Raw genomic sequence first — 27,597 nt, forward strand, 5'->3', positions numbered from 1 at the left:
TAATGTTTGTTTTAATGTATGGGTAACTGTGTTTGAATATGTACCACTCAATTCGAATCTTGTCCTTTTCCGATAATTAACTCTGGTTGATAACTTATTTCAAATCCACCAATGGTGTCAAGTCTATAGTGTTTGCTTTAATAATTTGCCCGTGTGTCAAGTCAGTAGTGTTTGGCTTTAAGAATTATTCGGGTAACTGTGTTTGAATATGTACCACTCAATTCGAATCTTGTTCTTTTCCGATAATTAACTCTGGTTGATAACTTATTTCAAATCCACCAGTGGTGTCAAGTCTGTAGTGTTTGCTTTAATAATTTGCCCGTGGTGTCAAGTCAGTAGTGTTTGGCTTTAATAATTCTCGGGTAACTGTGTTTGAATATGTACCACTCAATTCGAATCTTGTCATTTTCCGATAATTAACTCTGGTTGATAACTTATTTCAAATTCGGCACTCAACCACCATTCAATGTACCTATATATATGGACTCATAGATCCATTGATGTACCAATATCTCAAATCTCTTCCAATCTACTTCAAATTTCACAAAAAATGGATCCATCTGATTGTCCTTTTGATCTTGCAGCATACATTCAAAATAGTCAAATTGAAAAAGCTTATGTACTCAACCGATTTAGAGAGCGTCGAAGAAAAATTCGAGAAGATACTGCACCTCGTAGTAGAAAATATCTCGGTAGAGATCATACTGCGGCAAACCAGAGGCTAATTGGCGACTACTTTGTCAATGAGCCTACATATGACGATGCAATGTTTCGTCGTCGGTACCGGATGCAAAAACATCTTTTCCTTTGAATCGTTGATGACCTTTCAAGTAGTGATAACTACTTCACCCAACGCGTTGATGCAGCCAATAAACAAGGTATATCACCCTTAGAAAAATGTACCACAGCAATGCGAATGTTAGCATATGGTGTGGCAGCAGATGCGGTCGATGAGTACATCAAAATTGGAGGTACTACAGCATTGGAGTGTTTACATAGATTATGTAAAGGAATCATACGATTGTATGAGCAACAGTACCTGAGAGCACCAACCCAAGAAGACCTGCAAAGAATACTACATGCTAATGACATGCGGGGGTTCCCAGGCATGATCGGGAGTATTGACTGCATGCACTAGGAGTGGAAAAATTGTCCTAAAGCATGGGAAGGTCAATTTACTAGAGGGGATAAGGGAACCACAACAGTTATTCTTGAAGCAGTTGCAACTTATGACCTATGGATCTGGCATGCCTTTTTTGGATGTCCTGGAACGTTGAACGACATAAACGTTCTAGATCGGTCACCAGTGTTTGATGACGTGGAACAGGGAAAGGCTCCAGCTGTGAATTTCTTTGTGAATCAACGTCCCTATAATATGGCATACTATCTAGCCGATGGCATCTATCCTTCTTATCCAACTTTCGTCAAAACGATTAGACTTCCTCAAAGTGAACCCGATAAGTTATTTGCAAAAGTTCAGGAGGGATGTTGGAAGGACATCGAACGTGCATTTGGAGTTCTTCAAGCTCGTTTTAAAATCATCCGTGAACCAGCTCGCTTGTGGGACATAGATGACTTGAGTATCATTATGAGGTCATGCATCATATTACATAATATGATTGTCGAGGATGAACGAGATTCATATGCTCAACGTTGGACCGATTTTGAGCAATCTGGGGAAGGTGGATCTAGTACACAGCAACCATACTCGACCGAGGTTTTACCCGCTTTTGCAAATCATGTGCGTGCTAGATCCGAGTTGCGTGATTCAAATGTTCATCACGAACTGCAAGCAGATCTAGTGAAGCACATCTGGGCAAAGTTTGGAATGTCTCAGGATTGAAGATGATTTGTATCGTACTAATTACGTTATTTGTGTGTTGTGTGCTTAGTTTGTTGTCTTGCATTTTAAGATATTGTGTGCTTAGTTTGTTGTCTTACATTTTATTTTAAGAAAATAAAATAAATTCTTGTATGCTTAGTTTGTTGTCTTGCATTTTAAGTTAAGAAAAAAAAAATTATAGTCTATATTTAAAAAAATAAATAAATTGTTAAGTGTTTATTGTTTTAATTTAATTTAAATCGATAATTGTAATTTTATGTAATGATAAAAACAAAAATATAAAATTAAATAAAAATGTGAAATAAAAAAGTGGTGGAGTAGGGTGAGTGGTGAGTGGTGGGGTAGGGTGTTGAGAGTTAAGTAAAACCATTGGAGTGGGTAATTGTTGAAAGAGTGTTGAATTGGAGAGAAAAGATGATGTGGAGTGTTGGGAAGAGAAAAAGTGGGGTAGGAAAGGGTTAAACAAAACATTTTTTGTTTAACCATTGTATATGGTCTTAGACAACAAGACCAAAACATCTAGAAGGAACATGAAATTAAAAAAATTAAAAATAACAGTCAAATTGATTATGTTGGGCGCAACAAATTTGTCACAAAAAATATAAATACTCTCGTGATTTGGAGTTGTGTAAAATCTTGATCAAGTTAGGCTTTGATTTGATTGTGTAGAGGAACTAACTTGATCAACGTTTTATCTTACCACATGAATTAATTTAAGTGACATTTTACATAATTAGGAATCATGGGTTTTCTCTAATTTTAATAACGAAGTTGTTAGCCCTCAAGACATTCAGGAACCAATTTGATCGATCCTGTAAAATAAAATAACAAAAATGTGAAAAAGTAACAATAAGGTAATATTTTCTGGTCTAGGTTCTAGTAGGCCCAACTGTACAATTGAAGAAAGTGTTGTGTTATTGTCTTAACACGTATAAAATGGGTGTCACAGCGAGAAGTTGGCCGTCGCATTCGGCCTGATCTCCACCGAAGAAGGGGTGCCAAAACTGGTTGTGAAGAACCTGAGAATTTGTGGTGATTGCCACAATGCCTTCAAACTTATTTCAGCCTTTTTGATAGGGAAATCACTGTTAGAGATGCTCACAGGTTTCATTGCTTTAAGGAAGAGCATTGTTCATCATGCAAGAATTATTGGTGATCAAATAATCAAAGGTGCTTCTTTACGAGAACATAAACTATACTACCGTGTTAATTATATACCTAGTAAGCAGCAAAAGCAAATGTAACCATAGGAGAAATGACCAATGTAGTTTCTGTTTATCCAAAGAAAACTATCATTACCAACTTATCAACTCTTTGTCCATACTGGCATAGCTTGCCAAGTCGAAGCAGAAGCCTACTAAGTTTTCTCCTAAATTTCATTTGTAGATTGTGTTATCCCGAAGTTGATTGACATCAAATTCTATTTTTATGGAAAATTAAAATAGGAAAATTACCACTAACCATCGTTAACCTTTTGGAAAAACTTCATTGATTGCTGTGTTTTTTTTTTTTTTTGTACAAAATATAAGCTGTTTTCAGTTATATGATATATCATGGCACTTCTAAGTCAAGGCTACATGTGCCAACATTATTAGAAGAATTCCAATCCTCAAACGTATAAAAATCTCCACTGTCCATAACAATCTCCACCACAAAGTAGCAGGTTTGATGCTACCCAAAAAAAATGTACCATAATACATATACATATATTGGAATTCTAAGTTTAGCATGCACTAGTGTATGTAATCAAGAATCATGATACTAATTAAGTACTTAATACAGATAACTTGAAAGTTCTAATTGCTAAACTATAATAGTGATTGATTGGTAATAACTATTCAATGGAAACGATGGCGCGAGCGCAAATTGTAATTCTTTGTAGTTCCAGAGGTTGTGATTGAATTCTCTCCAATTTCTTCAGGAACTATATAGTCAGGATCATCAAGGCAATTCACATCATCTGGTAAATCTGCATCTATCCATTCGGACGAATCCACATAATCAGTTTTCATGTCCCAAGACAAGTCCTTTTGCTTTTGCATGTTGTTAACTTTGTTAGTTAGAGTTAGCAACATTTCATAGTTCAACATTTCATAGTCCCTGCATCATTAACAACCAATTCTCTATCAGATATGATAAGAAATCAATACACTTACTAATGAGAATGGTTTTTTACGTGATAATGGTAGAAATAAACTATGATTGACCGTTACATTTAATTATGAATGATCAATATTAAAACACCAAACCATGTAACTTACCTGTACGTGAAAATGGCGTATAGAAGTTGACATGAAGCAGCTATCATAAAAATTAACCTGGCCTTGTTTATTATCCATGTTTGCTTCTCAATGTCATCATTAGTTAAGCGAATGATGATTACTTCCATGAAGAGAGTAAAACAAAGCCCTGAAAACAAAACCATAATAGTTTTTAGCCAATAATTACTGATAGCACGTTTAGTCCTACCGTAAAATGCTCTAGAATCACTTCTGGTGAGAAACTATTAGTATGTTTGTATCAGCTTATTTTTTCTCGGCATCAATTATGGCACCCAGAAGCTATCATGTAAGCTATAAGCTTCACTCCATAACAGATTTTGATTTAAAAAACAATTGTAGGAGAATTTCTAAACATGCATTACAACTTAGCTTCTTAGATTCAAAGCAAATTATGAAACCAAACATGCTATTAGAGTCTATAAACTAGAAAATATTGGTTGGTACACTTACCTATGTATAGAAATGGTCTCACATTGTATGTTTGCTTTGTACTAGTCAGCATGAAGACGACAAAGATTGATATGGCATAAATGAAGAAAGCTTTAATCATTCGTGATTCAAGCAACATAGCATTTGTTAAAGCAGAAAGCTTGTCTAAAGCAGCAAACATGGTAGCTTGCTTTGATTCAAAAGATTCCTATAAAGTTCAAATAGAGAATCCTGATTAAAAAAAATCATTAAGCATACATATAAAAATAAAAAATAAAAAAATAAGCCTTGTCCACTAAATTAAGTCGAGTATTTACAGACACGACCCATTTTACATTGGTTGTCGTAGACCTATCACGACATTCCTTTGTTACCCGGGCTTATGACCGACTATGACACAACCTAAGCATACATATATATCAAGAATTAATACAGCTACAAGAAGTTGCAAACCTGAGCAGACAATATTGTTTTTGAGTTTTCCATTAAATGATCATGAAGTGATTGAATCTGTCCTTGCCGCTGAAGAAGCTCCTCATGTTGTCTATGTCCATATTCAGCAAAATGTTGTAGTGCTTTCCTGCAATTCATCCATGAGGTCAACATTTTGTTTCCAAAAAATAATTTTTGAATTCAAATCATAATACTTAGACATCCAAATAGTGCAAACACTTAACAAACACCTCATTTTTCTTGCTGGCTTTATGTGTCAGTTTGGTTATTTTGCACTATGAAGATTTCTACAAATCATATTTACCCGTTCTCCTCTAGTGCTTTGGATAGAAATTCATTCAATGAATTTAGGCCCTCAAGTGCTATGGATTGTCCATTTAGAAGTTGTTGCTGCTTATCCAAGGAAATCTCAGCCATATTCCCAATATCATCAGCTTTGCTTTGCAAACTGTTCATCCTTGATGACATAGCCTCCCCAACTTTAATCACCTCATTCTCAATCTCAATGGCTTCATCTCTCAACTTTACAATTTCTTTCCCTAAATAAATGTAAGATTCCTTGAGCATTGCTACCCCATCCTCCAAATTCCTTTTCATCTCATCTTGCCCTTCTTGTAGCTGTGATTGTGATGCTGCAATTTTTGCAGTTTGATCATACACACTCCTTGAATGACTTAATACAACATCAATGTGACCTTCCACGGTTTTAGCTGTCTGAGCCACTTGTTGTGTGTGGATATTGATTGAATCAAGAGATTTATAAATCTCTTTTGAGTCTTGTAATAAATGTTCTGATTTCTCTTCAATGCTATCTAACTTGTCCTCTACATATTGAGCTGAACTTTTTAGATCAGTCACAAGTCTCTCAGTTTCATGCTTGAATGCATGTGCCCTATAAAAGTATACAAAACTTCATTTAAGTTGAGACAAACACAAACAACAACAATAACAACAATAACAACAATAACAACAACAACAACAATAACAAAAATCTGTAGCCTACTAAATGAGGTCAGCTATATGGATCACTTGATCCATATTAAAGACATGAACAATTTTAAGTTGAGAGGAACACACCAAAAACAAGAGGCTTAATTATAATTTTTTTTTTTTGATATAACTTCAGCAATGCATGACTTTGATCTCTATACTTTCAATTGCTCCATTTAAGTCCATTTACTTTTGAAATTGAACAAATTTGAGCCCAGTCCGAACTATATTAGTTGCATTTGTAAAACTACAGTGACCAAAATTTCAATCAAGGAAGAAAAAAATGACATAAGGTTTAAGAAGATAAATTGTACTTAACTGTAACTGATAACAAATGGAGTTGGTTTCAAGGTAGAATTCAAGGTAAACCTTATGAGCAATGTCATCTAAGGCTCTTAAGCATGTTGCAATGGGAGATTTTGGATCACAGTCGGGAAAAGAAGACCTTCCAGAATGTCTCTGAAAGCAATCACTTAAATGCCAAGCAAGTCTGGATCTTTTCTCATTAGCAGCCAAAATCTCAGAACAACCAGCAAAAAGATGTTTATAAGCATTCTGCCAACAAGTGTTTGAGCCAACCATTTTCCTCTGAGCATTCTCTATTAATTTTCTTCCCTTTTGGTCATTGAATGCCTCAATGGAGAATTCAGCACTAGAACCTCTATAATCTCCTCCATTGGCATAAGAACTTCCACTAGAAGGGGTCTCTTGAGATGATGAAAACCAACCCCATGATTCACTTCTCAATGAGAAACACAGCAAAATAAGAACAAGAAGAAGATATCTGCCATGACCCATTTGAGAATTTCACTTTTCACAAGTGAAGATTAATCCTGCATCAAAACACACCATAAATTAATCAAAATTTTCAGTTTTCAGTCACAAAACTTTAAAATATCAAAAAACTGAGACAAGAGACATGCCAATACAAACTATAACATAAATTGAGTCAAGAAACAAAAAACTATATTTTGCTGAGACAAGATTAAATATTTTCCGGCTTCTCTAGACCAGTTAATCATGTTTCACCGTGTGTTTATTATGTTTATTGTTTAAGAGAGTGACTGAGTAGGCCAAATTAAACCTTATTATGGCTTTCCAATTGTAGCAAAAGCGAAACAAGAAAGCCTCGATTCACTACCCTTTATTCTCTCATTTTTAATGGTGAAAACAAAATCACAAACCATCTTGCTTATGATTATGAATGAAGTTTAATGAGAATGTGAGAAAAGTGCAGGGGAAGGTTGAAACAGAGTCCACTATTGTTCTGTTCAATAATTCAATACCTGAGACTGAGAGAGAATGAAATGAAATCGGAAACTCAGAGAGAATAGAAATTGGAAGTTGATCAAGTGAAAGTGTGAAACGTTTTTTAGAACGAAAAAGCTAAGGTTCCCGCGGGTAAAAGACAACGATTTGTCTTATAAGGTACGGTTTTGTGTCGATTCTTCAAACCTATTACAACTGGTTGCGACTTTCTAATGGTCAACAATAATCATCAATAGAGGAAAATAATCGTTGCTTATTCAGGAAATTATCAGAGGATTTAATGTACCAGAGGAAAAGATTGTTAAAGTGAAAATTATTATGCATTGATATTATAAAAGTTTTTTATCTACCAACAATATTGGTCTTGTGGTAGACAAACAAGTCGTATACATAATTTTCGATGTACAAAAAAAAAAAAACAAGTCGTATACGAGTGGGGTAACAAAATGAAACTCTATAAAAGTCATTAATCAAATAAAAAATGAATGTCTGAAATTTCAACATATGATTGGAATATAAATAAAAACTCAATCATACCTGACTTAATAATTAGTAAATAGCCTTCAGGATTAAATTGAGAGAAAGAAAATTAATACCTCTAGTAAATCCTCTTATTATTCAGTCAGCTTTTTCTCTTTCTATTCCTACCTTTAATTTGTCTATTTCTAACAGACAAACACATCAGGTTTGAACTTGAAAGGGATATGTAAAAGCATAGAAACTTGGGGCTCAAGAAATATAAAGTTACTAGCATACTTTGTTTTTTCATTCCTCAATGGTCACTTTCTTAAATCATTTAAACTAAGATTATTTCAAGATTTTGGATGTTAAATAATATATTAAAAGTCAGTTACACCACATTATGAGTTGGAAGAGAATTTTCATGAAAGATTGAATCATTTGAAAATATATATGAAAAGTTATTTGAAAGCAGTCAATATCTGATATCTGTCACATAATTTTAACTAAAATAAGAGAACTATTTAATAACAATAACTAATTTTCAAAATTCGTACTTATCTTTGTTATAAGTCCCCAGAATTCGAAATGACTACAACAATATCACGTATCTTCCACAACTATTTTGATTGGTAACTCCATGAATGCAGATCTAGTGGATCAGAGTGGGGCCAGCAGTAACTAACTAGTAATAACAGATGGGAGTGTAAGCAGTGTTGAAGATAGTTTATAGTGTCTCTCTAATAGAATTAATTTTGATACTCAAGAGCTATTTAAATTTATATTCAATTGATTTTGATTTACAATCAATTGTAACAAGATATTTACATAAATCAGGATACTCTCAATTGTAAAAAACCTTAACCAAGATATATTTACATAAATCAGGATACTCTCAATTGTAAAAAACCTTAACTATATCAAATTTCATCATTTCGGTCTAAACCTGTATGACCAAAAGGTTTGGTCCCCAACAATTCCAGTCAAGTACCATCTAATGTTTTTTTATCCTCTCACTGGATTTAGTCAGATTTACATACATTTTTATCAAAGGATATCTGATGAATATGCACTGCCTAATGTTTCATTTGCTGGCTGAGCCCTTTGCTTTGTTCTTATAGTAAGCTGGGTAAAACGTTAGACAGAATAATACAGAACTTAATCAATTATCATATCTTGAAAAAAATAAAACAGTTGTTATAACTTTCTGCCCATCAAAAAGAGATTTTTTTTACCCAAATTTACTGCAAAACACTTACCTTCAAAATCTTTAACCAAATAATTCACACATATTAGGTATACATATACTGAGCAAAAAAATACAGAAAGAGCCCATTAAAATTTTCATTTAGACACCAAAATCCATTCCTAAAATGAATTTCATAACATATCCCAGAAAGTGAAACCTAAGTGATTTTACATCATCATTCTATCATAGGTCACTCAACACTAAATACATCCCAAGAATTTCCATTTTCTAGACAGAGATCAATGTTTTGAATTATCACATGACACGAATGATCGTAAGGGGATCCAGGTGGATTCGAACCACCAACCTCCCAAACCTTGTAGTTGGGCGCTCATTCCACTTTAAGCTAATGGATCCATCAAAGACTTCAATGATTTACATACTGACAAACATTACTACAAGTGTACTAAAGCTGACATCTGTTTAAACACTAGAAGGGTGATTGTAATATGCCTTACACAATTTTTTTTATTTAAATAAATAAAATTACTTTAGAAATACTATTTTCTTTAATTGTTTCTGAAAATTATTAATAGATTCCTTCATTGGCATAAATGGTTAAAAACTCAAATGTTAACCCCACCCCACCCACATTGCCAACAAAAAAACGAATTCTCAATTTAGCCCATTAAACCTACATGAATTCATAAATCCATAAAGTTAATTTTCTTTTGACAAAAAGTCATTATTCAAGCCAACCACATTACTATAGCAGATTTAAGCTTCATAAAGTACTGCAGAGAACTTGTACTGAAAAATATTTGCTACTCCAAAACTTGCAATCAACAGTATCCAACTGCAACACATACCCTAGTACCTAGATTAAAAACAAAAGGTGATAACATTAGACTTCAATTACTGCAAATGAATATTTTCCCTTGGCCAAGGGAGTAAAATTATTAAACTAGATTGCAGATACTCTGATGCTCCGACTCTGATATAATTAGGAGTATGTCCCTGGTTTACAATACAAATATTCAGTCCATAAACCTAAAAATTGAAAAGATATTGGTGGATGAGTAACCCCTCAAAATCTATTTAATGTTGCAGAGAACTTCCAACTGGCAAAAGTGGGATGGAAATTATTCCATAAGCCAACAATATATTCACAAGTAAAAAAAAAAAAAAAAACATAAACTAACAACCAACTTAAAACATAAGAAGATTGTCAAGAATTAGTAGGTCTGCACTAAGCTAATAGTGCATCAGATATTCTCAACCAACTTAAAAAACAAAACAATCTCTCAAAAAATAAGTAACTTACTATAAGTTCTAAAACAATGTTATATGATTAGGAAAATTATCTGCCTCATGAGATGTGTAAGAAACATTTTTCTTATATGGATTTACATGGTTTTAGAACTCAGGAAATTATCTTCCACATCTCATGGTTCTAATGTGAAGGAGTCCGGGAAAGGGTGAAAATAAGAAAGTGAAGTGTGAATTGATCAAACCGGAAAAATAGGAGAAAAGAAAGACTAAGTGGAAATAGAAAGAAAGAGAAGGCTGGAGTAACTGAAACAAAACCCAAAAGGCTGAAAGAAAGCTGTATCTTTGTTCACAATGGATATGAAATTCAACTACAGTAATCAAGGAAATATTGTTCACAAGAACTCTAGCACAATGGGTATGAAAATTCAATTATGATGATCAAGGAAATAAAATCATTCACTGAAATCTGGAATAACTCTATGTAGTATGTACATCAAAGAGGCCAAGATTGTACATGCATGAATGATAATCATTTAATTTTTAATGCAGCTAGCAAAGCCAAAAAATATCTTGAAAAAATCACCAGTAGCAAACATAAACCTGTAAAAACAAAATGAATTGGGTTAGGAACAATATAATCTCAATAGCCAATAGAAAAAGACAAACTAAATGTAAATAACTAAATATACAAACCATTTAATAACGGAAGAAAAACACCACCCAATATGTTCCTGTCACATGTGTTACAAATAATGAAAGCAATCGTGCCAGATAATGTTATGCATATAATGCAGCAAGTATGAACAGAACGTCCTCCCACAATAAAATAGAGCAATCCCCACAATAAAATAGAGCAATCCCTAAGAAACAACATCATCCGCCATCAAAATGACTCAGTATAAAGCACCAAACGCAAGAATGCAGATCAGCATCTCCCAAACTTCAGAAAAATCCTGCAAAAGTAGATGGAACAATTAATATAACTTTGTTGTCATAAACCAGAAAATATCATTCCGGGTCAAAAAAAACACCTCAAACCAAGGCATCAAATAAAAATACCTCAAACCAAGGCATCAAATAGCTTATCGTGCCCCACAAAACTGTAGCATCAGTAGGTGATCCTCCGACAAGAACCCTCAGAAAAGTAGCCCACGGCTCTGGCATTCAGTTATGATTGACAAGAGGTCGAAATTGAACACAGATTGCAGGTTGCACAAAGCGACGAAAGCCAATGTCTATCACAATGGAAAACTGCACATACAACCAGCTTCGAAGCTACACTAGATACATTGAAGCTATACTAGGTACATTTTTCACCATAATCCAGTACAAGTGCAACTTATTGCTACATAATACAGCAGCATCCAGAGTTCAATCAAACTAAAAGAGCACCATACCGGCATAGTCGTTGATGACTAGTGTTAAACAAAATAATATTGATCATATATAAGTATCCATGTTAACCAACATACATCTCTACATGAATGAAAAATCAAACTTTGCAATTTCAATTTCAAGAGATTGGAACGGGAATAAAGTTGGGCTGTACAAGCGTCTATGACTATATATAGACATAGGCATTTGCAACTTTTACTGCGCTTGTCTTGGATGATATTGTTACATATTAAATGATGATTCAAGGCCACTTAGTTAAATCGAAATGAAAAACTTTCACAAGACAATGCTTCTTAATTTATCAAAATTGAATACAAACCATTGTATCACAAGACATATTGCACGCTTTCTGATTATCCAAAATTCATTATCAATTAAGCTATGAAATAAAGATAAGTTATGTATGAGCATATTACATGGATATTAATTCATGACAAATGTGAGGCCACATATAGTTAAATCGAAACGAAAAACTATTACTTCTATATGACATTATGACTGATTTAATTTCTAAAAGATAATGCTTAATTTATCAAAATTATATACAAAATTCAGCTATAAAATAGAGATAAGTTATATATGAGCATATTACCCGAAAAATTGTAATTCATAAATATTAATTCATGACAAATGCGGGGTGCGGGGTATGAATGATTTGAAAAAATTGTCAAATTTCATTCTATATGTGGCAAATGAATGTGGGTGTAATACCTTATCGCAGCGTGTAGCTCATCGCAGTCAGTCAGGTTCCAAATCGATGACCGATTCACATGTGTGTCACGCACTAGAACGGAGTAAACAATAATAGGAGGAAAGAGGGAGGAAGGGGAAGAGAGAGGGGCAGAGAAGGGGAAGGGGAAACGCAAGACACACACAACAGGGGAGAGAACTTGGCTGGGCAAATACACAAAAAAAGCCCCAAAACCATGTCTCTCCCCCTCAACACAATAAATATCAATTTTATTAAGGTATTTTTGACCTGCCATGCAAGCGCACCTGACATGGCAAAGGTCGAATAACAAACAAACCCTAGCCATCATCTATATCTATCTCTCTATCATATCAATATCTATACCTGATCAATATCTATCAATCTAACATACAAAACATGAAACCCCAAAGGATCGTAATCGAATACAACTAAAATTCAAGGATCGTACCAAACAACTAAAATTATCACAACTCATCTCGCCTTAATCTCACACTGTGCAACGCGAATCTCGCTTCTCTTCCACCGAAACCGCGATCAACAACAATCAATCATCATCGCAATTCAGATCTGCAAAAGGAATAATAACAATCGATTAAACGAAATCCAAATATTGAAACAGAGACAATTGAAATTGAAATCGTTAAGAGAAAAAACAATTTACCTAATCAGATTCACGAACAGAATATCGATTCAACGAAACCAGAGATGGAAGCGTTGAGAACGAGAAAATCTGCATCTGAGAAAGAGAGAAAACGCGGCAACTGCGATTCACGCGCGGCGAATGTGAAGAGAAGAAGGGGAAGATGAGTTCATATAGTGGGAAGTTGAGGGAATGGACGGTGGATATTGATTGGTAACAACTATAGCCAACGGTCCAGATTGGTTGAGTTCGTTTCGTGCGGCAATGCAGCGTTACAAGAGATAGATAGAAATGGAGGAAGGTTCTGGATGATGATGACCTAGATATTTTCGCCTCTTTCTTACACGTGTTTTATGTTTTTTTTTTCTCTTTGGGCAGTTTGTTTTTGCAAGTTTTCGGCCATTTAGCTTCTTAATGGGCTCATGTTTAATTTCTGTTGGTTGGGCTGTATCTAATAACCGAAAAACATAGCACCAAATAATATCAAACATTTAAACCTACCAAATTTTTTTTATTGACCAAAAAAAACCTACCAATTTTTTTATATATATAATGTCTGAGGCAATTATGTTCGAATCATGTAGTGTTATAGTGATAATAGCTCTCTTGGCGGTATTTTTTCTTAAAAGAATTAAGCATGTAACACTTGAGCTAATTATCTAATAAGGACACCCTTATTGCGTATTTATGAGGGATGGTAGGGGTCACGACCCCAAGAATTTTAATTTCTTTGTCCAATATATATAATTTCATGTAGACATTTTTCTATTCTTAGTCCGGCGCTATAAAGATTTTGTAGATTTTCTATTGTAGTTGCTCGTCCAACCCCTCAAATATTTTGTAGAATTTTAAGTTATAGAGCGCCTTCTTGGTCTTATTCATCTTTTAAACACTGATATTTCATCACTAAAGTTAGCTTTGGAGTCATTATTTGCAACTAAGCTTGTCAAGATTACGTAGACAAAGATACGATGGAGTAAGTAATATGCAAGGTGAATTTAATAACCACAAAAGCTTGATATTAAAAGAGAATAGTTCTTAGTTCTATATTCATTGCTTCACACGTCAACTCCAATTAGCTTTTGTTATAGTAGTAAAAAACACATGTTGCAATTGCATTGTTTTTTTAATGATTCTTTCACACTGATTTTCTCTTCCAACTCATTCCCAACAATTTTGAATTCATATTTATCTTTGTATTTTTATCACATCACCTAACATATATAAATCATGTTTCTCTATTCTCTTTCTATATCACTCTTGATGTGAGTGAAATTCAAGTGTCAACAAAACATTATTCTTTTTTAAAACTAAAAAATAGCATTACAACAAATTTCAGTTTTTTTGAAAAAACATGTCTTGGGCTTTCAAAACACCAACCTTGAGGTTAGCAAAATAAGTACCTATATACCCCTGGACTTTGATTTAACCAATTCAATTAATGACTCACAAGTTAAACTACTGATTTGTTAATATGTACTTTGATTGAATCAATGATCGAGTTGAGTTTAAAGATGCTACTCCTACTCTTAGTATACTTCCTCAAATGCACTGTTATAGTTTGAGAATGAATTGGTTAATTTTTTTTTTTTTTGTCAAAGAATTGGTTAACTTATGAATTAAGAAATGAGAGTTGTTTCTAGTCTAGAAGGAAATGGACAATTATTCAGCGAAAGTGGAGGCCGTGGCCCAGCCCCTTCTTCCCGCAACACCTTGGGAGAAACCCAAATGCACTTTAATTTCGTTTTCTGCCCAACTTTAGCTGTGGAGCCAAGCCAAAAGAGGAAACAAGCACTCAAACATCTTTATTGATTATTAGCTTTTCTTTGCTTAGCACTATTTGACCTTAAATATTTGAATTTGGCTTGCTTGTTTGTTATAACACTTGGCAGCATTAACTTGGTTATTCATAAATAATAGTTACTGTGCTAATTAAGTGCTGAATTTGGTACTTTCCATTGAGCAATTTTTTGCCAAAAGGTTGCCCCGGTGCACATTTTGTTTTGAAATGGATATTTGTGTGGATGCCATTGCTAAGTTTGTCTCCTCTTAAAACGAAGAGATACTTCTTTTTAGTTTAAAAAGATTAAATTAAATTCCAGCAAATTGATTGCTACATGGTCATAGGTATAAGACATGGTCTTGTTTAACTCCTTTTCTATGTTTGTTCCCCTTGTTGTCCAATAAATTTTCAGTCCTCTACCAGATAGATAGTTTGGGAAATAGATGTGAATAAGTTATTTTTAACATTAATGATTGGTGAATCAGTATATAATTGAAAATAAATATGACACCAATTTTTGTGGCGGTTTTATTTTAAACCCTCACAAAACGTATTTAATTGTTTTTTTTTTAACTTGTGACAGGAAGGTCTCCAACAGATGTCAATGCATGCTAAGGTTGAAGTCCAAATGAAAGATTGATGGCGCATGGAATGTGCCAAACTTCACTTGGTGAGTTTCTTTGCACCTTTGCTTCTTAGTCCTTACTTGCTCCCCCTAAGCAAAATAACATTCCACGAGGCACGGGCTTATACAATGTGCTGCTTTTGAGGATGTGATCCAAAATCAAAATGCTTTACTTTGTTTCCCGTTCAAAACCCTCTCACTTTATGTTAATAATGTGTGACTTGATGCTGGACTAAAAGAATGTTCTTTTATTAGCCTCCAAGTAAAAACTGACTGATATATTTAAATGGTTATGGTTATATACGAGAATTCAATTTTTTCTAGGTGTTAACCACTAATCAGTATCTCGCTTAACTATTAGCGCATTAAGTAAAAGATTAACTAATAAGTTTGTTCTTTAAAAAAACTAATAAATTTATTCATTAATAAGAGTTGGAAATCAAATCTCATATCACTTATTCAAAAGACAAAATGCTGATATAACACTTGTTTTGCTTGCTTATATAGTACTATTAGAGTTCAAATGATCTTACTCAAATGTTGACATTTTGAAATTTAAATGTATCCACATACATTCCTTCATTATGATTCATATTTTGAATTCCTGAACATATATCGCATTGGCATTGGCATTGGCATTGGCATTGGCATTGGCATATGCTAAGTAAGACACACTAATCAAAATCTACTTTTAAACCATCTTGAAAAGCATTGAAAATAACTTCACACTTTCAACTCTACCCGTTTTACCCCCAACCCCTTGCTATATATATTTCCATTTCCCCCCTTTCTTTCACTCAGAAGAAGTTCATTCTTTCCTTGCAAGTTCCAACATGGCAATCTTGGTCTCTTCCTCTAGAGTCCTTCTACCTATCCTGCCACTCTTTCTCGCATTCAATCTTGCAAGTAAGTGTTCTTGAAACCTTGAAATAATCCCACTTACTTGAAACTTATGCACCACTCTTAAGATTCACAAGACCGAGTCGGGTGAGGTGAAGACAAAATGTTTTTCAACAGTGCTGCTCTTAAGATTCGAACTGTTGACAGTTCAAAGTTCAAACAACCACTTTTTACCACTGGACGAGACGTAGCAAGTTGAAACTTAGATTTTAGATATTTTGTGTCTTTTAATTTGCTATTAACGTGAACAAGAAAGTGTAGTGATAATTGCCACTATTATTCTGTGCAGATTCTGAACCGTTCATCGGCGTGAACTATGGCCAAGTCGCCGATAACCTACCACCGCCGTCAGCCACGGCGAAGCTTCTCCAGTCCACCGCCATCGGAAAGGTCCGGTTATACGGAACCGACCCGGCGATAATCAAGGCCCTAGCCAACACCGGGATCGGAATCGTGATCGGAGCAGCGAACGGCGACATTCCGGCGCTCGCCTCCGACCCGAACTTCGCGAAAACCTGGGTGAGCTCCAACGTCGCTCCTTACTACCCCGCCAGCAACATCATCCTCATCACCGTCGGCAACGAGGTGATAACCTCCAATGACACCGGCCTCGTGAACCAGATGCTGCCGGCAATACAGAACGTGCAAAACGCCCTCGACGCCGCTTCGTTTGGTGGTGGCAAAATCAAGGTCTCGACGGTGCATTCCATGGCGGTTTTGGGTAACTCTGAGCCTCCTTCTGGCGGGAAATTTCACGCTGAATACGACACCGTTTTGCAGGGGTTGTTGTCGTTTAACAATGCTACAGGGTCACCCTTTGCTATCAACCCTTACCCTTACTTTGCCTACAAGAGTGACCCTGGTAGACCTGATAACCTTGCGTTTTGCCTCTTCCAGCCCAACTCGGGCCGGGTTGACCCAAACACCAATCTCAATTACATGAACATGTTTGATGCTCAGGTGAGTCTAAATATGAACTGTGATGGTTACAATTTTACTTGAAAATAGCTTATCGCGTGTTTATAAACTGTTTTGAACTTATTTTCATAAATCGCTCATATTAGCTTATGATAAGCACTTATTGCTTAGTTAAGTTGTTTTTACTTTATAGTAACATAAGTAATTATGTGATTTTACAATTTAACTTGCAAAAATAAATTCTCTCATAAATGTATCCAAATTTAATCACTTAATTTCAACTCACTTTTGTCAAAATTTATTTTACCAAAATCAATTCTATCACCACTATCGCTTATGACATGTTTATAAACCATATTGAGCTTATTTTCATAAATCAGTCGGATTCGCTTATGATAAGCTCTTATTGCGTAGTTAGGTTGTTTTTTTTTGGTGCGTGCTTAGTTAGGTTGTTTACCGTACCATTATGTGATTTTACAATATTACCTTACAAAAATAAGTTTTCTCATAAATGTATCCAAATTTTAATTTTAATCGCTAAATTTGAACTCGCTTTTGTCAAAATTGATTTTACCAAAATCATTTCTATCCACGATCAATTATTAGAATGTTGATCCAATCACACTCATAGTGTCTTTTAATTGTTAATGTATGTTATGATATGTGTCTTGTGCCATATAGGTGTTTAATGTTATGTTGTGTTGTGTGCAGGTGGATGCTGTGAGGTCTGCGTTGGATTCTCTGGGGTTTAAGAATGTTGAGATTGTGGTGGCCGAGACTGGGTGGCCTTACAAAGGAGACAACGACGAGGTTGGTCCTAGTCTTGAGAATGCTAAGGCTTACAACGGTAATCTGATTGCGCACCTTCGATCCAAGGTTGGAACCCCACTGATGCCAGGGAAATCAGTGGACACTTACCTCTTTGCTTTGTACGATGAGGACTTGAAGCCAGGACCTGCTTCTGAGAGAGCATTTGGGCTTTACAACCCTGATCAATCCATGATCTATGATGCTGGCCTCTCCAAGCAACAACAGCAGAGTAGTAGCCCTTCCCCTGTGGTTGCCCCGGTATGGACATATATTTGAATTCCACTTGCATAACATGAGTACTTTAATATTATCTTACACTTCTATATATGACCATGGATTGATCCGATGCTGTCATTGATTGAGTAACCAGCTTAAATTGTTACATGGACATGAAGTATATCTGCATAAAGCATCATTTTTCTTAGTTCTTAATATCTTGAAGCTGTTCTATAGAGTAGTGCTTCTAGTCTAGAGACTAGTGTTTAACAAAATGTGTTTCTGAATTTGATTGAAGACTCCGGATGTGTCAAATTCTCCAGCGACTCAAACTCAAGTCCCAGTGGTGATCCCCCCGGTATATATATCTGAATTCCATGCATGATGACTATACTATTATCAATTTATCATTTTTTTTCTATATATAACCTTTGATTAGTCGAATACTGTCATTGATTGATTAACCAGCTGAAATTGTTACATGGGCATGAACACCATATATGCATAAAGCATCATTTTTCTTAGTTGTCAATATCTTGAAGCTGTTCTAGAGTAGTACTTCTAGTCTAGAGACTAGTGTTTAACAAAATGTATTTCTGAATTTGATTGAAGACTCCGGATGTGTCGAAATCTCCAGTGACTCAAACTCGAGCGCCAACAGGCCCAAGTCCAACGCCAAATAAAGCGGAATCCTTAAACCGACACGACGCCCCCATTTTGCAATCTTTAATCATGTTCACTCTTCTCATCTTAAAGCTGTTCTAGTGTAGAGTAGCTTGTGGTTGTATTTAATAATGTAATATTTCTTAATTTTATTGAAGACTACTCCGGATGTGTCAAAATCTCCTGTGAATCCGACCCCAAGAGTTTCAAGTCCAACGAAACCAAATAATAGTGCAACATGGTGTGTGCCAAAAGCAGGAGTGGCAGATGCAGAGTTACAAGCAAATTTGGATTATGCTTGCGGACAGGGGATAGATTGTAGCTCAATCCAACCAGGAGGAGCTTGCTTTGAACCAAACGCATTAGTGAACCATGCTGCATATGCCATGAATCTCTTGTATCAAAAGTCTGGGCGGAATCCATTCAGTTGTGATTTCTCGCAAACTGCCACTCTATCAACATATAATCCAAGTATGTACCAATGTGATTTCTGTTCAACATGCTTTCTGCCTTTCCCATCTTTGAAAGTTGAAACATTGTGGGGTTCGGGCCTTTTTTATTGGAAACATGTTGATAGATATCCCATAAGGGTGTCTACACTTTAAATACAAAGAAATAATAGGAAGAGCAGGGTTAAATTAATATATGATAAATGATATGATCTGATATGAAGATAGACAGAAAAGAATAAGTGAAAATATTATTGGGTTGTCAAAAAATTCAGAATTTTTATGTTGTTCTCTAGTGTGAGGCGAAAAAACTGAATAACTAGTAAGAGATTATTTAGTTAGGTCTCAAGTCTCAAGTCTCAATGCCAAATGCATTGCATGAAAGTTTGATTTGATGTAGTACATTGTTCCACAGGGCACTTTTTTGAAAAAGTTATGATCACCGCATCTAGCTTAGATCCGGTCTAATATATATGAACATGGGATTTCTGATTTTTTTTTGCTAAATACTGCTTTGATCATCCCACTAAATCGATGTCCTCACTTTTCAATCTTTGCTCTTTGTTTATTTTATAGGTTACAATAATTGCGTGTATGCCGGAGGAGCTGCCTAACCTAAAAAACAAGAAAGTAGATACGTGTGGCCCTTTTTGTTTGTTTAAATTATTCTCTCTTAATGGCTAAGGAATGTTTTTGTTTTGGAGCGCTCTGAAGTAGAAGGGCTTGCATGAAGGTCCTCTATTTAGTGTTACCTTTTTTAATGTCTCTGTCAGAAGGAAGCTTCTGTGTTGTGTTGTCTATGATGTGGGTGAACTGTGAATTGTGATGTGTAGTATATGTATGTATGTTGAGTCATTATTTAAAATCTCAGGGTCCATGTATATACTATGTTGTACTGGTTCAGTAAAAAGTTTTTCTTTCTTAAGGTTTCGCCAAGTTTTCAGTTTAGTCTAATAAATTAAGTGTGCCACATACACTTAGTGCATGTTTGGAAGCTCGTTTGATGACAAACACTTATTCTTGATCTTAATGCAGTTTTAGCATATCATATACGGTGCATTTGCCACATAAGAAAAGCCATCTGGTACAAACTACTTATGTGCTAGATATGGAGCAAACAAACATCACAGTATATCATTTATCCTTTTGAGTTACCATGTCCTCTAAGTTCATTGGATAACACAATTTAGTGTACCGACCATTCCATATGTTATCTGCAAGAATCGCATTCACTGCATCAGTTGGATGAAACTGGTCCCACCAAATATAGTTGGAAGCATTCTTGCATGCCATTTCTGGTGACAAGCACATGAACCAGCCCTTGTACTTCCCAAATCCACAACAGGCTTCAGTCGTGATGTTAAACCCTAATTAGGGAACACAAATCAGAGCTAAGATGTTATGACAAAGCTATGAACATGTTTGGAAACTCGTTTGAAAACCACGGTGAAGACAAAGTCATGGTAGACAGAAGCAAAAACTAAGAATTAGTTGCTTCTCTTCACTATGATTTTGGTTTCAATGTGGTTTTTGAACAAGTTTTCAAACATGCACTAATCTAATTCCAATATATTTAGAGGAAAACGAAAGCTATTACCATAAGGTTCAGGATTCTTGAAAATTTCCATAGAACCTTGAAACATGTCACAGAAGATGATATTGGCATCAGGGAGCTCCATGGTAAGATTTTCAGTCATGTATCTCATGAGAAAGTTAAATTCAATGGCCATGTCATTTATCTGCTCAACACATTCTCCATTTTCACTACCATACTGCCATAAGTAATGAGGGGCACAACCAATAGGGGCAAGTCCCATGACCACCACTTTCCTAACATTTAAGTTATACAGGTTCTGTGCCATCAAGATTAACATATCAGGAATCAATTTAACATGTTCAATTGTTGTATGTAAATTAAGAATAAAAAAGTTTCAGAAAAAGATGTAGCAAATTACATGAAAGCTGGTTGGTATTTTTTTATGTGGTTCTGTCATTGTTTGGTACTTTTCAAATTCTTCAAAAGATAATTTACCTTTATTTCTTGTCTTAGTGAAGATGCTAAAAGCTCGTTGAAGTGCCATGGTAGGTACAAATTGTTGACGTTGGATACATTAAGCAAATAATAATGAATGTAGTCATTAATTCCAATAGAAATATAGAAGACAGAATCAGATGTGAGATTGTTTGCAGCATCCTCTCCCATAGTTAATATGAACTGTTGAAGAGTGTCTGTAAATTGCTGAATTTGTTGGGCGAGGGAGATATGCTGACCCTGCAACAATTTACTAGAACATGTTATGCATATCTTCAGAAAATATTTTATAACTAAGTTCTTGCTCATCAATCTGTAAGGGGGATAAAATTACAGTCACCATGGTGTACGCCAGATTTTCCGCGACACCGGTGACACTTGCAGTTTGTGACAATTTATGTTGCAGCCGGAAATGTGGTGTGTTTAACAATATTTTTGATAAAATAATTTTGCTACAAAACTGAAACATACCAATTCAGACCCACTTGAGGCAATAATGCCAGCGCCAGCAGAAGCATAATTTAGCCCATGGATCATATCCTTCACAGCACCTGGTTGCCCAAGATAACTTGGAACAAAAGGAAGCCCAAGACGCAGAGCTTATACCAGAGTAAACACAAAAATCAAATGACATTAACTGACTTAGCTCAACAAAATAATCTAAAACACTGAAAATGTTAGGCGTACATCCATCCACTTTTAGCTTACATTCTTCAGAAATACACAACTGTTGCTAATATGTATCTCAATAGCATATGGACTCAAAGTAGAAACATATTCGTGAGTGAATCAAAATTGCCAAAGTTTAAGATGCAAAAAATAGGGAGTGAAATTGGATCTTTAATTACCAAGATAGTCAACGGGGATCCTTCCATTGCAGAATCTTCCTGTGGGCTGGTGGGTGTCAAAATCTCTTCCATATGGGGGGTGATCAGCACGAGCAAAGGTGGCAAGAAAATTATTGGCTCCACAATCAACAGAGGAGTCTCCTATGATGAACAAGGCAGGAACAAGAGAAGGAACATAATTTTCTAGTGATGGTAACAATGACGAGGACGATGACGAAGAAGAAGAAGAATAAAGCATAGTTGAGGGACTCGTATCATTGTAGTTTTGGGGCAAACCAGTACTTGATTCTAAAAATATGGAAGATGATAAAATTGTTATTAGGCACACAATGATAATTGCAATGTCCATTATCTTGGTCTTGTGTACTACTCTCAATTATCATTAGTTCATAACTCATATCCCATGGAGAACGTTTTTGAAGATTAAAATTTTGCTGAGGATGAGAATTGAGTGTTTTCATGGTAGGTACACCATGGATTACACATGTTTAGCCTCCTCCTATCATGAGTTTTTGTTTCTATAAACACAAATCTATAAAATTATTTCCAAATATTTTATTTTTTATCCATATTAAATTTACTTGCTCAATATAAAATATTCAAAAAAATTTATAGTTTAAATAATTTACCAAACTTTTTCAAATTTATGAGTATTATTATTATTATTTTTTGGTACAAAAGAAAGATAAATGACACCTTACAAGGATTGATGCCTTGACCTCCATCACCTAACATATATGTCTCTTAACTCTTACTACTTGATCTATCATTCAGGGACATAAAATATTATTATTTAAGTTAAAAAAAATGACAACAGTCAATTACCTTCTATTATGAGTGTTCATAACCGATCAAGTCCAATAAAAACCGAACTAAAAAAATCAAAATCCAATCAAACAAAAAACCGAACAGATCCAAAATTGATAAAACCAAATTTTTTATTGGATTTGATTTTTAAAACCGAACCAAACCAATCCAAACAAATGTTTACAAATTATATATAATTCTTTTATACATATATTATACGATTCATACTTACATATTCCATCATTCTATGTTTCTATAATTATGATATGAGACGTACTTATTTATGAATATATATTTGGATAAATAAAGTTTTAAGTAATAATTTGAAAAATACATAAATGTGAACATATATTTAAAAAATATGTCATCTATTATGTATATTAATTTTTTTTTGGCTTAAATAAGGTTTTGGTCCCTGTATAATACGCTAAGTTTAAATGGTCCATCTCTAGAGTAAAATTTGAACTCAATCCTTATTGTTTGAGAAACTAATGGTTTTGGTCCCTATCGGAGGGGTGGTCCCTGTCGGAGGTAGTGGTGGTGATGGCGGTGGTGGATTAAATAATTAATCTGTTATTTTAATGTATAAAAGTTGATTGATGAATAAGCAATGTTAACACCAAACAATTAATGTATAGTATAAACTTATGTAGTAGTCATGGACGGATCTACTTGAAGGTTAGGTGTGGCTTCCAGTTTTTCTTTTTTTTTTCAAAAAAAATATTTATATGCTTGACAAGAAAACCCAACATCTAATTGCAAGTTATTTTTCAATCTAAATTTATTGTTTTGATTTTACTCATGTCTCTAATTGCAAATTATTTTTAACGTCTCACAATTAAAAATCACAATTTACATAAGAGAAATTAAGAGATAACCCAAAGGAGAAGACCCAACATCTAATCCTAATAGAACCAGGAGATTCTTCTAAAATAGTTTAAGGAGTTTGTTTAAATTTCTTAGAGATATAATTTCTCTATATGTACATTCACAAATATCTAAACTATGAAATTATTGTTTAAGTTTTAAACATCAAGTTACTATGTTCTCTTTAGTATTTTCTTGTACATTCACAATTTCCTTGTCAAGTGTCGTGTGTTCTGTGCTTTGATAAGTGTTATAACCTGCTATGTGTTATTGTGGATTTCTCATGCACCTTTTATTTTTCGACCTCCACTATTAGTGTAGTATAGATTGTTGTTTTCATATTGTATTTTCCCTGTTTTATTGTTCTTGTTTCTTTACTGTACTGTTGTTTTCACTTTGTTTCTTTTGTTATATTTTGTTGTAAGCCTAGTTTTTCTTGAACTGTAATCTCTTATATTTCCATGAGAAACTTTTTCTCATGATTTTATCTATAATATTTTGTTTTTTCGAAAAAAAAATATTCAATATATTTTAGTCTATAATTTCTTTTATGTTTAGCCACACTGATATATAAGGTATAGATTCGCCCCTAGTAGTAGTACTATACTATCATATCTAATAAAGTGTACCAAATAAGCTCTAATTTAATTAAAGCAGTGGCATATCATTTATCTATAATTTTCCGATGTCCCAAAAAAAATATCATCCATCTATGTTCCTCAAATTAGAATGTGGACGTGGCTCCACTTATTAAAGTCTTAATGGCAAATAAAACACACACTATAACACATAACACAACACAACATAGTCTTAAGCCTATAGATTTGTAGAATTCAACATTCTGTTACGAGGTCCCTACTATCACTGAGTCCTGAAGTGATCCTTCGGAAAGAATTGAAGAGATAGAATAGAATAAATAATTTGAAGAAATTAAACAATAATAGGGAAAAGGAAAAATATGGCTTCAAGAGATCTGGAGCTCCTGATCCCCGTTCCAACCATCTCTGAAAATGGATGCTCCAAATCCTCTTCACCTTCCTCCTCTCCTGACGTTATCTCCAACCAACATCACCCCAGCAATGAGGTTTTTTTTTGTGATTCTGTTTGATTTATCGTTAAAAAGTATGAAAACAAGAAAAAAACTACGTCCATTCTGAAACACTTAATTGTTACTTTGACAAAAAGTGCATTAGAATGTGTTAGATGAACCCATAAATTAAAGAATCACCCCCCCTCTTCATCATTTCAGGCATTTTCTAAAGTGATTCGCAGTTGGGCCTCCAAGAAGTTTATGACAGGATGGTATGTATGAACACATATTTAGTTTGTTTCACTATGTCATATATGATCATATGCTTTGATTTTGTTAATTATGGTAGCTTTGATTTTGTTAATTATGATATAGATTACTTATGTAATGTAATTTTTTGCAGTGTGATCCTGCTTCCCATGGCTATAACATTTTATGTCACGTGGGGATTTATTCGCTTTGTTGATGGTTTCTTCTCCCCTATATATAATCATCTAGGGATCAATATTTTTGGCAAGTTCTTGCCACCTCTTGTATTGTGATTCAAGAACATGATCTATGCTCTTTATACTACTAACTGTTTTAATTAATTCATTTGGGGATAACTGGCATGCAGGTCTCGGATTTGTTACTTCCATCACTTTCATCTTCTTAGTTGGAATATTCATGTCATCTTGGTTAGGAGCTTCTGTTCTCACCCTTGGCGAATGGTTCATCAAGAAAATGCCTCTTGTAAGCTACATATATGCTGCCTCCAAGCAAATAAGTGCTGCAATATCACCGGGTATCAATCTATTTATTTGTCTTTTCACTCGTATATCATTTACTAGTGGGTTTCACTCGCATAAATGCAATCAACACTCTCTCATTTATTGATTAAAATTTACCGTGAGACCGACTAAATTATATAGGTTCATGAATTCGTATCCTCTGCAGTCATTGCAGCTTTTGCTGCAACAAAATAACACGTGTATAAAGTTTTGGCCAATTTTACATTTTATGAATCAATTCGAACTATTTAATATAATAATTAATAGCTAGGAATTTGCAGGAGAGAGCTGCACAGAATATGGTTGTTGCATGGGATCCATGTTGATAGGTTCAGACTTCTAATTTAATGAGACTCACGGATTTTAACTAGTAAATGATAAACCAACACTTATTTTAACCCTTTATTTTCAACTTTCTCCCTTATTGTTGAAATCAAAAGTGAAACCCACTAAATTATGTAAGTCCACTTCAGTGAGTTCCACCTAAATTTCAAATCATAAATGATATTGGTAAAAGGTGAGTGTCGGTAGCGCTTCTCTCGACTTATATTTTTTTTATTAGATATTGAAATCTTTTTATTTGCTTCACAGATCAAAACTCTAACGCTTTCAAGGAAGTGGCCCTGGTTAGGCATCCTCGTGTTGGTGAGTATGCCTTAGGGTTCATCACTTCTACAATTATCCTACGGAGGAACAGAGATGAAGAAGAGCTTTATTGTGTTTATGTTCCCACCAATCACTTGTACCTTGGAGACATTTTTCTCGTTAGCCCAAATGATATTTTGAGACCTAATCTATCTGTTCGAGAAGGGATAGGTATGTGACTTCTTGACCAAGTAATACAAGTATAAAATTATCTTTTTTTCCTTTGATTAATTATATGTTTGGATATACAAAAAAAAAAATCATAATGAAACTATAATTTTGATGAACCACCACAAAATCTAAAAAAAAAGTTACTTCTATTTTGTTAGTGTTCAAATATGCACTCACAAGTGATTGTAGTTTTAACACCTACTTTACATGTGACACAGAAATTGTTATATCTGGTGGCATGTCAGTACCTCAATTATTGACTACAGTGGATGCTCCTGTTAAACTAGCCTCAAGAAGACCAAACTTTGCTGCATCACCAGTATAATGAAGGAATAGTTTTGGAGCAAAAGTGTATTTGCATTTCAACTTTAGTTTTCCCATTGACCTAAGTAAATAGAAATTTATATTTGTGTTTTTTAGACTGTCCTTTATATTTTTGAAAACATGGAGAAAAGTGCAAAATTGTAGCTAAAAGTCTAAAACTTAATCAGAAGAGTTAGCATAATAGACTTGTTACGATTTTTTTTTTTAAAACCTTGTTACGACAAATTAAGTGCAATGACACGGAGGAAATTTAAAAGAAAAAAAAAGAGAAAATATTGTGAATTCAAGTGTGAGTAAAAAGTCTCACATTAGACAATTAATTAAGGAAGTGTAGAACATTTTTGTTAGTTATCAAATAGTCTAGGACTACTCTATTTATATTTCCCTCTTCTTTAGTAGTTATCACATCATTATCATATCTCTCATTTTACTCTCTTCTCTAATTCTCTTTATGTCTCTTTCTTAGTGTAAAAGTATTTGAAATGTGAAATTTTCTTACTTTTAGCATGGCACTACTATGCTTGGAGCTTGAGAAAAGCCAAAACAAAAGTACAAAATCAGAATATGATGAGTTAATTACTTGACCCCAAGAGCGGCAGAAGAAAAGGAAAAAGCTATTGAAAAGAAATAAGGATCACATGAAAGAACAACATCGAGATTTTACCCTACACGCCATGTGCTATGCTTCGATTATAGTTGCCCCCCATGTTGGCAAAATTATCTATCAACCCTAATTAGGGATGTGCGTTTTAAGAGAGATTGCATCTTTAAGCAACACAAAATTAGAGATGACATATATCATTATG

General features: G+C 34.4%; 4 protein-coding genes and 1 long non-coding RNA gene across 8 annotated transcripts; 2 read left to right on the forward strand and 3 right to left on the reverse strand.

The window, feature by feature from the left end:
• Positions 1-3,459: 3,459 nt before the first annotated feature.
• On the reverse strand, positions 3,460-7,388 carry LOC130718823 (protein GAMETE EXPRESSED 1-like). The gene is made up of 7 exons (XM_057569450.1): positions 7,284-7,388; positions 6,317-6,830; positions 5,312-5,899; positions 5,008-5,134; positions 4,576-4,762; positions 4,105-4,252; positions 3,460-3,943 (listed from the first exon to the last, which is right to left on the reverse strand). The coding sequence occupies exons 2-7, from the start codon at positions 6,793-6,795 to the stop codon at positions 3,682-3,684; spliced, it is 1,791 nt and encodes a 596-aa protein (XP_057425433.1). The 5' UTR covers positions 6,796-6,830; positions 7,284-7,388; the 3' UTR covers positions 3,460-3,681.
• A 3,122-nt stretch (positions 7,389-10,510) lies between these two features.
• Positions 10,511-13,108, reverse strand: LOC130717365 (uncharacterized). Its single transcript, XR_009012308.1, has 4 exons — positions 12,955-13,108; positions 11,246-12,860; positions 10,880-11,139; positions 10,511-10,786 (listed from the first exon to the last, which is right to left on the reverse strand). It is a non-coding gene; the product is annotated as an uncharacterized LOC130717365 (long non-coding RNA).
• A 2,980-nt stretch (positions 13,109-16,088) lies between these two features.
• On the forward strand, positions 16,089-20,222 carry LOC130717201 (glucan endo-1,3-beta-glucosidase 7-like). 4 transcript variants are annotated; one of them, XM_057567337.1, is made up of 6 exons: positions 16,090-16,247; positions 16,531-17,201; positions 17,871-18,227; positions 18,484-18,543; positions 19,007-19,319; positions 19,874-20,222. In XM_057567337.1, exons 1-6 carry the CDS (start codon positions 16,175-16,177, stop codon positions 19,909-19,911), a joined length of 1,512 nt encoding a protein of 503 aa, XP_057423320.1. In that variant the 5' UTR covers positions 16,090-16,174; the 3' UTR covers positions 19,912-20,222. The 4 variants fall into 4 exon arrangements, with proteins under 4 accessions (XP_057423322.1, XP_057423323.1, XP_057423320.1 ...); XM_057567339.1 differs by lacking the exon at positions 19,874-20,222 and having other exon boundaries at positions 16,089-16,247; positions 18,798-19,027; XM_057567338.1 differs by lacking the exon at positions 18,484-18,543.
• Positions 20,223-20,431: 209 nt separating this feature from the next.
• Positions 20,432-22,662, reverse strand: LOC130717444 (GDSL esterase/lipase At5g08460). Its single transcript, XM_057567668.1, has 5 exons — positions 22,178-22,662; positions 21,801-21,928; positions 21,330-21,569; positions 20,895-21,150; positions 20,432-20,664 (listed from the first exon to the last, which is right to left on the reverse strand). Exons 1-5 carry the CDS (start codon positions 22,524-22,526, stop codon positions 20,432-20,434), a joined length of 1,206 nt encoding a protein of 401 aa, XP_057423651.1. The 5' UTR covers positions 22,527-22,662.
• A 2,146-nt stretch (positions 22,663-24,808) lies between these two features.
• LOC130717445 (protein CONTINUOUS VASCULAR RING 1-like) lies at positions 24,809-26,792 on the forward strand. Its single transcript, XM_057567669.1, has 6 exons — positions 24,809-24,935; positions 25,101-25,153; positions 25,285-25,394; positions 25,498-25,665; positions 26,243-26,467; positions 26,686-26,792. Exons 1-6 carry the CDS (start codon positions 24,810-24,812, stop codon positions 26,790-26,792), a joined length of 789 nt encoding a protein of 262 aa, XP_057423652.1. The 5' UTR covers position 24,809.
• Positions 26,793-27,597: the final 805 nt, after the last annotated feature.

The sequence above is a fragment of the Lotus japonicus genome, chromosome 5 (assembly GCF_012489685.1).
Source record: "Lotus japonicus ecotype B-129 chromosome 5, LjGifu_v1.2".
In the NCBI taxonomy this organism is placed as follows: Eukaryota; Viridiplantae; Streptophyta; class Magnoliopsida; order Fabales; family Fabaceae; genus Lotus; species Lotus japonicus.